We start from the raw sequence: 18,107 nt of genomic DNA on the forward strand, positions 1-18,107 counted from the left end.
ATGAGAAAAGTTGACCCTCGGAGTTCAAGTGGTATAAAGTGGGAACCATTCTAGGAGAAATGTTTAGAATTCAATTTTTGGCCATTACGAGCTATGGTATTTTCTGAGTAGGCTATTTATTAAATGAAAACCTTATGTATCACTAGCATTAGGTGTAAATCCTATTATGGATAATAGGGCAACTACTAGAACTCATTTGCTAATATTAGAAAATGATAGCAAGAAATCTGTACTCATGTTTTCTAGAACATAAAAAACTGAAACAGCAAAATATTTATTTTTAAAAAGTCAACAAAGACAGGTCAGTCTAATTTCTGATGTTGGTAATAAACATGTCAGAGAAAAAAACAATATAAGGCACATTATAAGAGTAAAATTTTGCAACTCTCTGTTTTGATTATTGAAACACTTAGCCAATAAAGAACTTCCCACAAGATGACGTAACAATGAGAATGTTACTGATACGTAAATGAAAAGTCCTACAGTAAAATACATTAGAATATTAGAATGTTCCATAAAGGTCATCTATGCTGTGATATAACCCAACTGCCTTCCATTTTGGACTCTTAATATTTTGTTTGTTTGCATGGGTTTTTGTAATTCCTACCTAGCAACATGCATTTATTGCTCTTCTGGGTGGGGGAGAAGGGCACTTGACAGGGGCAATTAACTTATATTACATTGTTAAATCCTAACTTTAGATTCTGAAATTAAAGAACCTATTAGCAAAATCAATCAATATAATACAAATATGGTATATAATTAGTCTGGTCTTCCTCACTCTGCCACAGAGGTCAAAATGAAAAGTAAATGGGTTCTAGATGTTAAATAATTTATTGTAATTTAAAAACTATACCTAATAAACGGTATATCTCTTCATATATAACACATGCAAAATCAAGGAACTATAAATTAGAACATGAAATATCATTCTTCAGGGTTCTACGTTGTGTTTTTATCAGTGATAGTCACAGTACAGAGATCACGCCAGTGCTGAGATATTAACAATGTCCACGCAATGGGAAAACCATTACGGATGACTTTCAGTAATTTTCCCCAGCACGAATCATTATCAGCTGGCACTGCTGATTCTGTCAGGAAATCAAGCCCCTATTCTGTTTAGAAGTTAAAGTAAATAACACCTTTCACACTTAGATGCTCAAGGCTTTATTTAAAAACAGTTTAAGGATGCTGGTTAATATACAGTATAGAGTTGGCTGTAAAAATGTTTATTGCTTATCTCTCCTACTGAGTTTTTAATGAAATAACTAATTTCTAATTAATCACAAATAATCAGGCGAAAAACAAAACACAAGCAGTCAGTATTAGTATTAGGGAAAAATTAGATCTTTTTAAAAAAGTAACAGATACTTTATGTCCCATAAGTACATTATAATCTCTCAGTTATGAATCAATGATCTTAGACCTATCTTGGTATTTAATTAACCAAGGGGTACATTCATGAAGAAGTATTCTACTGAGTTGAGATACTTAATTTAGCTTCTAAAAGTGTTCAGGTTTACAATGAAGGAGTAGCTTAGATATCAAAATTGGTTAGTGTGATTTCAAGTTACAAAATTGCGCCTAAAAAAAAAAATATTAATCTGCATGCTTCCTAGTCCATCATGTAGATGTGAACGTATGTGGAGAAGGTATTAGAGTTGAGATAAGGCACAATAATATTCATTTATAATCAAGCCCTACAATAGTATAGCAAAATAAACATTAGCAAAGGCAATTTTACAAAAGCTTTTTATTGATTGAAATGAAAGACATTTTCTGAAATGCTACAATTACCATTTCAGGGCTTCAGAAAGACTGAGGTAATGGCATTTAACAAGATACTTAGTGGACAAGAGATCACAAAATAAAACTCACACAAAACGAGACATGGATGAGTTCATACATAATGGCTTTTATATTATCTTGGATATAATTCTTTATTTTGTATCACTATTGCATATTTATTACAGAATTTCTAAACACAATTTGAAAAAAAAAAAACAACAAAGAAACAATCTTGGTACCTCATAATTTAGACCAAAAGATATCAGAACAAATACAGCCACCAAATATCCATCTTAAATACTGTGTACATTTAACAGAAATAATCATACATGACAAATGATTCAAATTAGAATTTAAAAGGATCAAATAATTAGCCAGGAAAGCAAAATGTTTTTAACATATTATATATAACACTTCCATTTGAGAATCCTAGCTGCTAAGATGACTTGGAAATATGGTCTAGGATTCCTAATATTTTAAACATATTCTCCCATCTACTTAAAGAAAAGTTTGCTGTATTTGCATAAACCAATATTGAACTTCGGATACCTGACGGTTTGGCTAGACAACTGTATTCTGAAAAGCATACATGTTATAAGCTGTGTGACAGTGATAACAAGAAAACAAAACACCAATCTGCATCTGGTGGAGCTGAAATCAGGCCTCTTCAATTCGGCAGATCCACGTTCTGAAGGATGAGCGCCACTCTGCTTGGAATGTACACCTACGTCAAAACAATTATGTCAGTGCAATTGAAGGGAGTACCAAACGGCCTGTCATATGTCAAAGAGATATAGGCAGGATGCAGTCTCACATCTGCCTAAAGTTACAGTTGCCTTTACAATTTTACATGCTCTTAGAAGGCTCAATTTCGCAGTTCCTACTGTTCTGGCAGCAACATGACTATCAGAAAGCACTCACCACTAGAGGGCTCCATACGACTTAATGAAAACCAACGCTCCTCACAGGAATGATGTAACCGGCCCTGTCACTGCCATGTTGAGGCTCTATCAGGTGGTGAAGGAAGGCTGCCAGTTCGCAATGTTACTACTTCAGTTAGACGAAGAAAAGCAATATACAAAGCACTTGTTTTGCATCAAGACACTTTTATTTGTAATCTTGTCTCTTTTTTTCCCTTTCAAGAACAAAAACTGAAATGTAATATAAGGAATCCTAACTCTCAATTTAAACCAATGACTAAGCTTGCCATTGCACTTAAACCAGGATTCAGATTCTCTCCATGGTGTGCACAGCCCTGACTCGCTCCTCTCTGCCTACATCTGGTATCCCAGCTCAGCTACTTGCTTGCATCTTCACCCACTACACTCCAGCCGCAGGAGCCTTTCAGTTCCTTGGACACATCAAACACTCCCCTTTTGTTGAATCTTTGCCTATGATGTGCCTTCTGCTGTAAACACTCGTTGCCTTGCTGGTTCCTTATCTCTTGGAAAAATCCCAGCTATATGGAGAGGCTTTCCTTGACAACCCTAGATATGGTAAGTTCTTCTTTTCTAACCATGGCAGCTTTTTTGTTTCTTTCTGAACACTTGCCACAAATTGTGAATGATTTGTCAAGTTTGCCATCTGTTTCCCTCATTAGACTATGAGCTTTAGAAAGGCGGAAGTCATACGTTTTACTTCTAACTCTCAGTTGGTGCCATTGGACAAGGCAGATGTTGATGATGACTGAATTAAATAAATGAACAATGAACAAAGGAATAATAGCGGATCAATAGATGCGTATTTAACAAGATATTCTCTAATATATCTGAAATCTTTTTATAAAATTGAGAAGTGATTTGAACTGCTTAATGCTATTTATATGCTAGTTCAAACCATGTATCTAAGTATTAACAAAGCAAACAGTAAAAATAATATTATAGATGGTTGTCATTGTGACAATCTCTCTTCATTTCTGACTTTGCTGGTATTTTACTATTTTCAGTCACTTTATCTCTAAATGAAAGCTTGCCTGATGGTTAAAAAAAAAAAAAAAGGCTTTCAGAGGTTAGAACCAGAATGAAGACGCAAAGCAAACATGACTTTAGGAAAAAAAAAAAATTAAAGAAACAGAACAGTTGATTTTCATTTAATGAGACTTGTATGTCCAATACATCTCAACTCTGCAAATGAACACAATGTTTTCTCTTAAGGTTTCACAATAAAGAACCAATACTACTAAAAAAAAAATCAGACATATTGATATACTTGGTTAGTTTTTAACATCAAAAGTTAAAGCAGGTTTAAAATGGTGGCACTTAAAGAAATTTATATTCTGGATTTAATGGCCAGAGAACAGTTTTTCTAATCTTCAATTCAAAGTAACAGTGTTTTAGGAAATGAAGATCATCTGAAAAAGATTAACAAATGCTAACAGTCACTGTGTAGCTCAATGTCTCATGGTCTGTTTTGCAATACAGTATTTCCAAAAAGATAAATATTACATCCATGCAGTCACTAAGCGTGAGAAAACCATGTATTTCAGTGCTACAAGCTGTTTCCCTATAGTTTGCACATTGTATTTTATATCTTATAACTATCATACCACATCAGAATTTCACTGCTAATGCAATCCTTTCTATGCAACGTTTTCTCTTTGTCATACGCAAGATGTTATGAGAGTGAGTCAATAAAAGGAAGCTGGAGTCATCCACAAATAAAGCAGGACTATTACCAAAGATCCCGACAGACCCAGTCCAAACGAGAGCACATTTCCATAATCAAGCTACAGACAAAATGAACACAACCCAAAGCAAAGAAGGAGAAATAAAAACAAACAAACAAACAAACAAACAAACAAACAAACAGTGTGATTCAACCCATTCCCTCCCTACATCTTATCAAAACAGGTACAAATTGAGAAAGTGACCTACCCTTCTAAAGGAGTTTCCCATGTACTTATTAGGGGGTCTAGTCTAGTCTACATATTTCTTTCTTTTTTTTCTTTTTTTTTGAGATGGAGTCTTGCTCTGTCACCAGGCTGGAATGCAGTGGTGCGATCTCAGCTCACTGCAATCTCTGCCTCCCGGGTTCAAGCCATTCTCCTGCCTCAGCCTCCTGAGTAGCTGGTATTACAGGCACGCAACACCATACTCAGCTAATTTTTGTATTTTTAGTAGAGATGGGGTTTCTCCATGTTGGTCAGGATGGTCTCAAACTCTTGACCTCATGATCTGCCCGCCTTGGCCTCCCAAATTGCTGAGATTACACGCGTGAGCCACCGCAGCTGGCCATAGTCTACATATTTCATTTTGGGGATCACAGTAACTGGATTTAACTAATCAGTGGGACGGAAGGTTACAATTTGAACGGTTCTGAATTGTTCTGCCATGAGCAATCTAAAACTGAAAACCAATCTAAATATTTCAGCAGAGCCAGAAACTAGACAAAGTAATTTCAGCTCCCTCTCCATGGGAAACATTTCTCTTATACAGTATTGTCCTACAATGCAGGCAAAAGACTCTGATAAGTCCAAGGTGCCTGGGAAGGTGGCAATGAAACACATGAGTCAGGTCTAGGATAAATAATGAGAGGTCTCTGTAAATAAGTGCGTGCTATAGTGATATAGCTCAGATTTGGATCCTAAGCAATTGTGATATCTACTGTTTCATTCATAACCTCATTATTTCATTAATGAAATATAATAATAATTACATAATGATAATTTAGAATCACTCTTACTCTTTCATGTTTTGGCATTTTCGCTTGTCTAAATTTAAGAGGTTTTTTTTTTTTTCTTTTTAGATGGAATTTCACTCTTGTTACCCAGGCTGGGGTTCAATGACGCAATCTTAGTTCACCGCAGCCTCCTCTTTCCAGGTTCAAGTGATTCTCCTGCCTCAGTCTCCCGAGTAGCTGAGATTACAGGGATACGCCACCACACCCGGCTAATTTTTTTTTGTATTTTTAGTAGAGACAGGGTTTCTCCATGTTGGTAAGGCTGGTCTCGAACTCCCGACCTCAGCTGTTCCGCCCGCCTCGGCCTCCCAAAGTGCTGAGATTATAGGCGTGAGCCACCGCACCCAGCCGAGAGGTTTTTTTTTTCAAAGGATGCCATAACAAAGTTCCAGGTTTGCAGTATATGCACTGAAATATATTCCCATTGTGGCATTTGATGGTTAAAAAATGCTTCAAGAATATTCACTAACAGATACTGGTCTTTTCATGTAAGGAGGTTTATAACGACACTTCCATCATACTTAGAGACCTCTTAATGCAATATGCTAAAAAAAAAAAAGCCTTTGGTTCACAATTGTATAATATCATTAACAGAAATACTTTGTAATAATATACGTATATTTCACTGCAGTGTTAATTACCAGAATGTGTTTATATTGCTCCAGAGCCCTTGTGGTATAGGCAACACGGAAGAATTTCCCTAAGCCAGTGATTTTTCTTAACTATGGCTATTTATGGAATTTTGAGTTTTCTTCTGAGTATGTAAATCAATTTTTTTAGTGGTTAGGAAATTACTACTAATTATACTAAAGAACTTAAGACAATCAGAGCTAACCCTTATGATGAGACAATTACAGACACGAACAATTTGGGGTTCCTAAAATTTAGTCTAAGTATTGGCTCTGTAATTCTCATTTTATCATTTTAATTCATACAATAGTTTTGATTAATATGGCAAGAGAAAAGAAGCATGAACACATTTAAGTAGATTTAAACACAATCATTTAAGTATATTTAAATATAAAAAGTATATTGACATACCTGTATATAGAAGGCACTTACTATGCATAACGTGCATGCTGATAAACATATCTCCTATGTCCATTTATTAGCCTGTAAGCCCTAAACATTTTATATCTAGAATCACCTTAAGAACATGAGACAATGTAGTATACAGCCATGAGTTTCATTTTTTTCTAGCTATATTAATAGTCTGCTCTTCACAAAGAATCAGAATAGCACAGTACAATCCAATTCATTTATTAAGAGAGTCAAATGCATGCTAATCTACTCAGTTATTTTGATGACTTTAATGACTTAATTATTACAACCATGAGTGTGGCTAAAAAAGCAACTGTTCACACAATGGTCTATTTTATGTCATTCAGGCAAAATGTTATTTTCCTCTAGGACTATATTTTCCTCTAGGACTAATAATTGACTTGCAAAATTTAATTACACAATTTTTGAAAACACAGTGTCAAACATTTTAAAAAAGAAAATTTTAAAATTAAAAAAAATTTAATACTTTAAAGGGTAATTTAAAAAATTCTCTTAGAAATTTTTAAGTTTAGAAATAGCATATACACATATAATTTCGGAAGAATGAAAACAGCATTCAGTGCGCCGGGCATGGTGGCTCACGCCTGTAATCCCAGCACTTTGGGAGGCCGAGGCAGGTGGATCACCTGAGGTCAGGAGTTTGAGACCAGTCTGGTCAACATGATGAAACCTCATCTCTACTAAAAATATAAAAATTAGCTGGGCATGGTGGTGTGCAGCTGTAATCCCAGCTATTTGGGAGGCTGAGGCAGGAAAACTGCTTGAACCTGGGAGGCAGAGGTTGCAGTGAGCCAAGATCGTGCCACTGCACTCCAGCCTGGGCAACAGAGTGAGACCCCGTCTCACAAAAAAACAAACAAAACATCATTCAATGAAAAAGTCATTAGATTCCTTCATAGTCTACATACACATTTTTTTCATAATAAAAATTACAGAGTCTTTTGAAAAATAAAAGATGATATAATTTTAGTTTTCACATACATGCTTTAGTTCATAAAATACTTTTTTAAGAAAAAATAAATTGTATTCTTTTATTCTAATTCTCATTATTTTGCATTAGGGTTGGGAGAAAAGTGATGCTAGTGTTTCTGTATAGAAATGTATATTAGCTCATCTAACTTATATACATTAAAAAAGTAAACTAAAAATCAAGATTTTCTTTCTTCTAAAAAACTATTTTCATAATTTTGAATAGAGCAAAATATATTTTCCAACTGTTAAGCTGTACTAAAACTTACAAGTGAGGGGCAATAAAAATGATACATCTATGCCAAATCCTACATTTAAATCAAGTCTACTTTTGAACCTCCAAATTTAGAATGAGAGTAAATACATCTACTTCTTATTGATAAGAAGCCTAATTGTCAAAGTAATTAGTGCTACATCTATTGCTTTATTCTCATTTTCATCATCATCATTCAGTTAATGTAAAGAAATCGAATTCATTTAAGGCTCAATAATCTCTTTTCTCCCATTTGTGCCATGGAATTTGATTTTATGAATCAGAGGAGAGAAAGGAAGTCCCCTGCCTCCAGTGCACTGATTAACATATAGGTTAACATATTAGGTTCCTGTATCAGGAATCAAACTATAGAGAAATGATTATGCTAAAATGGAGTTTCCAATAACTGCCAGTAAAGCAGACTGGCAGAGCTCTGTCCCATCGCTTTTGGACATTTGTGACATACTCTGACCTGAGCAAATACGTTTCAATGGCGGTATACATGCAGTTATCCCCGGCTCTCAGCTTCAACTGAGGGAGCACACAGAGACAAGGCTAGAGCAGTACCTGCTGATGCTGCAGCATGTATGGCTATTATAAAATTCCTTTGAGCTGTTTGTTGCTATCTTTGAAAACAGATTTGACACTTATTCAGCGATCCTTTGGATTATTAAGCTTGCAAATTAAGCTTTGGCAAATGCTGTGTACTAGTTATGATGGGCAAAAATTTCATGGAAGAAGGAAAAGTTATATTTTGTTCTTCCTTCCTCCTTCTAGTCTGCGAGAATGGGAGGTATGAGTGATCTCACTGGAAGAGGTATAAGACCTACAGCACTCATGATCATGTTCAAGCAACTCGCCTGGATCCCAGTACATAGGACTCAGTTTAATAAGGAGTTCCCTTATAATGAAGCATTATTACAGTAGGTACATTTGTTAATGTGATTTTTTTTTCTCCTCTGGCTTTTTGCTGAATAACTGAGGTAAAAAGAAAACCTGTTTGCCTAGATTTTCTGTATTTTACTAGTCTGTGTGGACTCCCTTAATCTGACATTAAAACGAGTGATCTTATCATCTGGAGCCTAAAGGTGTATTTAAACGAGTAATTCCTGAAGCACTGTAGTCATGGAAAACAAGATTCTGCTGCTGGGAAGAGAGAGCTAGCCCGCATCTCATGGGCTGCACTGGATTAGAGTTCTGTTGCAGGCAGCGTTCAGCTCTTTTCTGTTTGCCATGTCCTTGCAGTGCTGTCCTCCTCTACGTATTATTGACACTTATGAGATCTTCTTTATTCCATCTGATAATTTACAACTGCATTTTCCACATTGGTGAGATCAATTCCATTAGTGCTTGAAAAGTAATCTCCTGATGTTGCTGCCACTGGCTGGCTGGCTTGTTTTAATTATGCCAGCATATCTTCACTCTCACAAAATTGAAAGGATGTCAAGATATTTTCTGCCCACCTCAAAAGAGTCTGAGCTGTCGCCTAAGATTATAATTCCCCAAAGTTGGGAGAAGGTATTCTTAATTGTGTGTCCTCAAAACACTTAGTATTTTGACATGTTTAAACTACTAAATAATAATTGCCTATCCATGACAATAACACCTTTAAAATACATATGCAGTAGCATTTTACAGTTTCCAAATACCTTGGGCATGTTAAAGAGTTTCTGCTTCCTAAGAATCTCTTGCTATAGGGAAGATAATATGAATAATCCTCATTTTACACGTGGGGGAAACTGCAGTGCAAAAAAAAAGTTAAATCACTCAATTTCTCAGTGAGTAAATGGCAGACTAGGGTCAGGATCCCAGGTCCTGTGCCACGGCATTTTGTGATATTTTCACTATACCTTCAGGCTCTTTATCACAGAACCCTGCTGGGGTACACAGACATTTAGAAAAGCTGGCTACGTAAGAATTTCGCGGTCTGAGTCTTTCCAAGTCCTTTCATTCTAGTTTCATCAGTGAAAGTTCAGTGTTATTGCAATCAGTTGCTCCTTCCCCATGACTCCCCTTTGTGAGCTGAATCATCTTTCCGAAACCCTAAGGGCATCTAACTCTTTTGATTATTTCAGAACTTTATGGTAATTTTCTTATTCACTTCCTTGATAAAAAACTATTTTTATCAATCTTATTTTACATGTCAAAATTGAATGTTCTCACAGACTACAGTAATAATTCCTTGAAGAATGTGATGGCACCCTTGAGCCCTCTCTCTTAAAAATATATATCTTTCTCCACATATATCTAAAGCTGGATCAGTGTCATCATCAACACACACTCATATGCACACACACAGATTTAGGTCAACACCTAATTCTCACAGGACTTTCCATTGCACTTTCCTCACAATCCATAATCTAACAACTCACTCTTTGTAATCCCTGCTCTTTTCAGTGATTTTATGCTGTGATCTTTGGGATTTCACTTTTATGTATAATATGGCAGCTTACAAAGCTGAGTGCTGGCATCACTCTGAGAGGTGGGAAAACAGCAGAGAGATGGAAGGCCTAGGGGTACCACAGAGATTCTCATGCCTGACTTCTATCTAAACTCTTGAAAAGTGAGAGAATTTAATGACATAAGAACGTTAACAGCTATGGTAAAGTCATGTATTTGTTAGGTACCTCCTAGAATTAGGAATGGTAGATGTGGTTTTGAACCTACCATATGGCCATAAATTAAACAATGAATTCCTCTGAATCTAGAAACTTACTAAATTCTACATATTTTAAAGAATTTAAACGTAGTAGTTTAAAGCAACATTCTAACATTCTATTTGTGTGAACACCACAATGTAAAAATTAGTTATGTCATATAATACTTCCTTCAGTAATATAAAAAATCCAGAGAATTTTATAACTAGAATGAATTCAGTCTTCAATTTACCACATGAAAGAAAAGAAAGATACATTTTTCATTGACTCCTTTAAGGTGTTTTAAATGAAACTTCATTTGCTAGTCCATAATGTAGAAATCTGCTTAATATAAAATGTTATGGAGAAAACAAGAACAGAAGGAGAGTGAATTGTTGCATAAAGAATAGAAATGTTCATAATTGAAAGAAAAATTTAAAAACTGCCTTCTGCTCATTTCTTGAGAAATAGTTTTGAATCCTATTAATATTTAATTTTTGCCAATTGTCCCCTAAATATCCTTTACTATTAGTTTTTCCAAAACACAATTTAGTCCAGTACCACACATTACGTCTGGTCAAGCATAGTCCCCTCTCCCTAATCCCTTTCCTTCATGCTTTTATTCCATGTTGCTTATTTGAAGAGTTGTTTATTTGAACAAAAACATTACTAGAAGAATAAGAGAGTAAATTAAAATAGCAGGAAATATGTTGAGAAACTTACTTACCAAAAGAGAATAGGGACGCCCATTATGTTCAAAAGCCTCAGAAAAAAAGTCAGTGCTGTGGTCCAGTCTCTGATGCCCTCCATATTCCGCTGCATCTGAATCTAGCACAATTTTGAATGTACAGCTTTTAAGGAATTCACAACAGTTGAGGAGTTGAATGAGACATTGTAAAATATGTGCGGAGAGAGCAATTTAAAAGTGAGTTTTTGAGCAGTGTTAAATCATAATTTGTGCTAAGCACTCATTTCTTCTTTTACAGTTTTATGTTTGAAAGGGGCTTTACAGGCTATCTACTGCACACACCCATGAGATCCCTGCTATACTCCCATCACGACTCATCAAGTGATCACCCAGCCTGGGATGAAACGTACCGAATCTACTTTCCTCTTCAAGCAACCTATTCCACTTGTTATAAATTCTTCTCCATATTGAACAGAAATTTTGCTCTGTGAGATTGTATTATTTCTACCAAGACAAGTCGTAAATAATAAGTTCAACATGTAGTCGCCTTTTAAATATTTACTAATAGTTATACTATCTCCAAGTGTCTGCTAGATATATTACTAAATACATACAGTCAGTCCTCCATATTTGTGGATTTTGCATCTGTGAATTCAATCAACTTCAGATAAAAAAATATTCAAAAAAGGAAATGCCTCGTTGCATCTGTACTGAACATCTGGTTTTTCACAATAAGTTGTTAGATGGTATTAGCATATTTACAGCAAAATTAATAAAAGCTATCATTATGTTCAAATTTATTAGGCTCAAAGTATCTAGAAATGGTACTTGATACAAAAATCTACAATGATATATGCATTGGTATCTTAGAAATCTTAAGTTTCTTCTAGCCTTAGTAGAAATGCAGATAGTTTAAGTGCTTTTTGTTTTGATTTCCTGGAAAATATATCATTAATCTCAGAAATGTTAGTATATTACCATTACTGCAAAAATTATCACATTAATTATCACATTGAGCAAGGAACAATAAGCCATCATTGTCAACCCTTGAAAATCTTTGTCTAAGTCAGAAGTGAAGATGGACATGCTACAGAAACTCGAAGTGAAGATGGACATGCTACAGAAACTCGAAGTGAAGATGGACATGCTACAGAAACTTCTGCTAGTAGTGTTGGCTCCATTTTAGTGAATCCAGGCCAGCCTTCTCTAATTCAAACTGAAATTGATAATCAGAATATTACCGTATTGAGAAAGAAAGACTGAGATTCAAATGATGACTACTAGGCACAGGGACATTTAAAGTCACTCAGTATAGCTGAACATGATTTGAGCCTACCAATACATTTAATGCTGAAATATGGATAACGAAAATAAATAATCAAAGACATGGCAAATAATGAAATACTGTGGAATAAAAAAAAACGATTCAAATAGAAGTTTAGCTTTTGTTCTTCATTCCAGTTCATTAAATACTGGGATAAATCTTCCGAAAACTAAAACAGTACAGTTCAGAGAGTAATGTTCTAGAATACTTTAAAAACAACTGAATTAATATATCAATTAATGAATTACTGGTTGACAACATAGGCTTTTGATAGCAGTGGCTAAATAAGGCAAGCATATCATCAAAAGCAATGGTTCCCAACCTGACTGGCAGTCCTGTCATTGTAAGTTCTCACTGAGTGAGTAGTTACGTGATTGTAAGGGGCTGGGAATTTATATACGATTAGGTGTTGTCTAAAGACTAAATTATGTTATTATACACATTTGACGCTGTGTTTCAAAGAATGTACATGTTTTTACTATTAAAATGCAGATTATATTTTCCCCTCCTTTGTGTCCATGTGTACTCAATGTTTAGCTCACATTTGTGAGAACATGAGGTATTTGGTTTTCCATTCCTGCGTTAATTCAACAGACACCAGGGCCTACTTGAGGGCAGAAGATGGGCGGAGGGTGAGGATGGAAAAACTACCCATCAGGTACTATGCTTATTACCTGGGTGACAAAATAATCTGTGCACCAAACCCCCACGACACACAGTTTACCCACTAACAAACCTGCACATGTATCCCCTGAACCTAAAAGTTAAAAAGAAAAAAAAAAGAAAAGAAACCATTAGGTCCAAACATTTAATGTGCTTTTTACACAATGAATGATCAATTATGGGAATGTGACAAGACACAAGAGCTTGTGCTGGGGGCAGTAAATTGTGGGAACACAATGAGGAAATATATGGGGGAAACTGATGGAAGACAGGGTTATTTTAGTAGGTTTGTTTGTACAGGTCTATTTCGACTTCCCAGTCTCTGGTGATGAGAATGTCCTCCTATTCCTGGCACAGGAAAGATACCTTTTTCACGGGCAATTTTATGATTTGCTTTTTGGTAGAAAGGAGGAGATCAAAGAGCCTCTTTCTGCATCTGTTGTTTCTCAAACAGATTCAGCTCAAAATAATCAATAAGCCAAAGTGGCATATTTTGGGGTAGCACGTTCTGAACCCCTTCCTAATCAAATTCAACTTCTCACTAACACTAGAGATGACTATTTCCTCCTATGAACACTTTCATTTTAGTCACCTGAATTATAATTTTTAAAATGTTATAGGAAAGTTATTCAAGGTTGCAAAACTAAAAATAATAATTCCTTCATTTACTTAGGGGCATTTTTTTTTTTTTTTTTTTTTTGAGACAGGGTCTGGCTATCACCCAGGCTGCAGTGTAGTGACACGATCTTGGCTCACTGAAACCTCTGCCTCCCGGGCTCAAGCAGTTTGTCCCACCTCAGCCTCTCAAGTAGTTGAGACCACAGGCACATGCCACCAGACTGATTTTTATATTTTTTGTAGCAATGGGGTTTCACCATGTTGCCCATGCTGGTCTCAAACTCTTGAGCTCAAGCGATCTGCCCACCTCAGCCTCTTAAAGTGCTGGGATTAGTGACCTACTATGCCTGGCATGCCTTTTTTTTTTTCTTAATAAAGGAGAATGTCCTCAACAAAATTATTTTTCTGAAACAGAATTAAATAATATTTAATCGTTATTTTCAATGTTACAGTAAAATAAAAATCATGTGTCCATCATTTTACATGCTTTTCCCACAATAAAGTACAGACTGAGCTTCGCACACCAAAAAATGCAATTTTAAAGTCACAAAATTTAATAGTTTTTGTGTATACTTTTCTCGATCAAAGGACAGTGAAAGAACAATTGCTATATAAGGATTCATTTCTCTTTGACACTGAAAGAGATTGTCATATTGAAAATGTTAGAATCTACTTACTTTATATAATTGGTAGCCATACAGGAAAAGCTTATAAAAGCCATAGAGAAAGTTTCAAAACATTGGTTTAGACATGTTTCTCTGGCCTATAATTTAAAGAAAAAATTTTTCTGTGTCCAATCGTGAAATCACCCAGTTCTGTATCTACATTAGCCAGGGAAAACAATAGCTTCCTTTAGAAAATGTGGCCTTTAAAATCCAGAAATTTCTACCAATTTAAACACTAAATGAGAGGTAATGCGTGTGAAAAAGCTTTATAATCACGAATCGATGCCATATATTATTCAAGTATCAGGAAACTACATGTTTTAGGAATACTGCTTAGAATTAGAACAAGCCTTTTCTTTTTTTTTTTTTTTTTTTTTTTTGGAGACGGAGTCTTGCTCTGTCGCCCAGGCTGGGGTGCAGTGGCCGGATCTCAGCTCACTGCAAGCTCCACCTCCCGGGTTTACGCCATTCTCCTGCCTCAGCCTCCCGAGTAGCTGGGACCACAGGCGCCGCCACCTCGCCTGGCTAGTTTTTTGTATTTTTTAGTAGAGATGGGGTTTCACCGTGTTAGCCAGGATGGTCTCGATCACCTGACCTCGTGATCCACCCGTCTCGGCCTCCCAAAGTGCTGGGATTACAGGCTTGAGCCACCGCGCCCGGCCAGAACAAGCCTTTTCAAAGAGATTATCTGAGCAACTGATTTGTTTGTTTTTCATGTTCTCTCTCGGGTACTCCCTCACTCTCTCATGTGTATGCACATACACACAGATGCACATACATGATACAGGACACACACAGCACCACAATTCCTACATTGTCCTTTTTCTGTGAAAATTTACCTCTGAAACTATGACTCAAAGCCAATTTATACTTATTTTCAACTACTATCGTTATATAGTTTCCAATACAGAGCATACAAGATAAATTTAGCAGGACACCTTAAAAGGTCATCTGTTATCCATAGCTACCTCCATATTCCTAGCAGAGGACCTTCTCATAATAGGTTCCCAATAAAACTTGGAAACTGATATTCAGAATGACAACACTGACTTACCAAGAAAAGCCAAATTACATATATTGTTTTTTATAATTGAGGAAAGTACAATAAATTATCTTTACTCCCCCATTCATTTACTAAATACATACAATGTACAAGATATTGTGCAAGAAACAAAAATAACTAAGATATGGTCTTCATTTACATGTGGCTTACAGCCTGTAAAGGGAGATTAGGCATACATATGAACCTGCACAAGTAGAGCAAAAAGCAATATGCAATGAAAGGGAGAGTCAAGGAAGAAAACTATGATGGACAAGCCGTATATGAAGGCTTTTGAAGGCTGGGCTAGGGTCTTAAGACTTATTTTGTTAGTTAAGTGTGATAGTGTTTAAAATTCTTGAGAAAGGGTTTTACAATAAAAAAAAATTAACCCGCAGGTTGTAAGCAGTATGAAACAGACAGTGGAAAGGCTAAGTCGGGAAAACCAGTCAGGAGTCTAACAACAGTCCAAGCATAGTTATGTATGTCTAATCTCTGACAGTGGGAAAGGAGAGAGGTAGACTGAGTTTTAGAAGTACACAGTACTCAAAAGTAAGGAAACTGAGGCTGAATTAGGGAAACAGAAGTGGAAGGGGAGAAGAGTTGGCCCAAAGGCAGACAGCTTGTTACGTGGTAGAGTTGGGAGGTGTGCATAAGTCAAATGCAGCTCTGATTACCTTACTGTCTGCATGTGGTACCCATTTTATGCCAAGAATAAGGTAGTGTTTTCATATACAGTTTCTTGTTTATTTCTCAGGTTGAAATTTTTTATATTGTTATATTTGAGACTTTGTAATTCATAAAAGAAAGAGGTTTATTTTGGCTCATGGTTCGGCAGACCATACACACAGGAAGCACGATGCTGGCATCTGCTTTTGGTGAGGGCCTTAAGAAGCTTACAATCATGGCAGAAGGAGAAGGTGTCCAGGAATGTCACATGGCAAGAAAGGGAGCAAGGGAGAGCGAGGAGGAGGAGTGAAGCTCCTTTAAACAACCAGCTCTCATGTAAGTGAGAACTCACTTGTTACCAAGGGGAGGGCACCAAGCCATTCACGAAGAATCCTCCCTTGTGTCCCAAACACCTCTACCAGGCCCCACCTCCAACACTGGGAATCACATTCCAACATGAGATCTCCAGGGACAAATATCCAAAACGTATCACATTCCAAGCATAAAGAGGACAGAACGAATATGACAAGAGAAGAATACAAATAGGAAAATCAGATAAAATGATACCCATTTAAATTACTGACACAAGTAGATATACAAGATTGCCATTTCTAAAAGTAATGTTGAGGTCTGAATATCTGAGATTTACTGTACTTGTTCTAGTCCATTTCTTATTGATTTGATCCATTTGATCATTTTATTAGTAAATACAAAACACTGGGCCATAAAATTTACCTTGTTCAACTGGAAAAAAAATACAGTAGGGAAAGAATGACAATTTTTTAATAGTTTTTTTTTCAAAAGGAGATCAAATAGGTCCCTATCAATTTGGATAGCATTTTAAAATATTATGATTTCTTATTTTAAATTCAAGAGCTTCCTAAGTATTTGATATATCTATCAACAGGTTGAAGTAGATAAGAAGTTTTCAGCCATTATTTTATAATCCAAGTCCTTAAATTTGAACCAGGGAAGAGCCAGTGTTCTGAAGGAGGCATGTACTAATAAGATTAAAGAACAGTGAAGGCATGAAGACTCTTAAATTCAATGGCTCTTCAAATACTTCAAAAGCTGCTGTGTTTGCTCAGCCACTTGATAAAGTGTCTGTTCAAAGTATAAGGATTTTGATGTAAGAAGTACTATCATTTATATCATTCTGCACTAAACTCACTTCACTCCCACTGATGAAGCAAAGGAAATTTATTGTAAGGTACAACCCTTGAGGTTTCAAATTGAGTGACAAAAAGAAGAGTTCTCCAGTGACTAGATGACTATAACGATAGCAGAGCGGGTAAGTTACCATATATCTTCAAATCTAAGGCATCATCCATTTCAAGATGAATTATTTTCTATATCTCTAATGAAGAGAAAAAAATATCACTACCACATCAATATTGTAAGATACTTTCCAACTGAAGACAGGCTAAAATGTGAAAAAATGCAGGTTTTTGGAATATGAATTTAGTGTAAGTTATTTTATATCTAATTCTTTAATCAATCCATTCATATTACCATGATTAAAATAATCCCCAGGAGCTAAGGGACCCCAGGAAAGAGAATTTATACTGAAAGCAGAAAATATTAGGTTCCAGATTCTAAGGAATGTTTTAATTAATGTAAATGTGAACAAACATCTGGGAGGGTAAGAACAGCTGCTGAAAAGCAAGGAGAGTTTTATGATTTTAGTAGTCTGAAGAGATCGATACAGCACAGGGCTTGCCACAATGTTCTAACACGATCCTTCCCTTTTTATGTTACATGGATTGAATTTTATTTATTGCTGGTTATAATCCACAAAATCTAAGGTTATAGCTATCTAGCATCTCAAATAGATCTGTCCATTTATTTTATAAACATAGCTAAATTATGCTTACTTTATTGTCCTGAATCACAGAAAAGGCTATAAACTACAACTTTCAGTTTCTCTCTCTGGTCTCTTTCCAAACGCAGGAGTGGCAAAGACTTGTGATAAATTGCTATATATATATAATGAATGTGCCGGTCTGTTAGTGTGTGGTGGAGGGGTATTGTAGGTGTGTGTGTGTGTGTGTGTGT

General features: G+C 35.8%; 1 protein-coding gene across 5 annotated transcripts in view; it reads right to left on the reverse strand.

Annotated features, from left to right (window-relative positions):
• Nucleotides 1–1,735: 1,735 nt before the first annotated feature.
• Nucleotides 1,736–18,107, reverse strand: part of GBE1 (1,4-alpha-glucan branching enzyme 1) — a 266,685-nt gene continuing 250,313 nt past the window's right edge. For 2 of the 5 annotated variants that reach the window (XM_009198200.4, XM_021933937.2), the window contains 2 exons: nucleotides 11,114–11,231; nucleotides 1,736–2,512 (listed from right to left, as the gene is read on the reverse strand). In XM_009198200.4, coding sequence (XP_009196464.2) covers nucleotides 2,456–2,512; nucleotides 11,114–11,231 — 175 coding nt within the window. In that variant the 3' untranslated portion in view covers nucleotides 1,736–2,455. Of the gene's footprint in view, nucleotides 2,513–3,306; nucleotides 4,139–11,113; nucleotides 11,232–18,107 lie in introns of those variants that run through there. The other 3 variants (XM_003893800.4, XM_017955042.3, XM_031662939.1) reach the window with 3 other exon arrangements.

Source organism: Papio anubis, chromosome 2 (genome assembly GCF_008728515.1).
Source record: "Papio anubis isolate 15944 chromosome 2, Panubis1.0, whole genome shotgun sequence".
Taxonomy (NCBI): domain Eukaryota; kingdom Metazoa; phylum Chordata; class Mammalia; order Primates; family Cercopithecidae; genus Papio; species Papio anubis.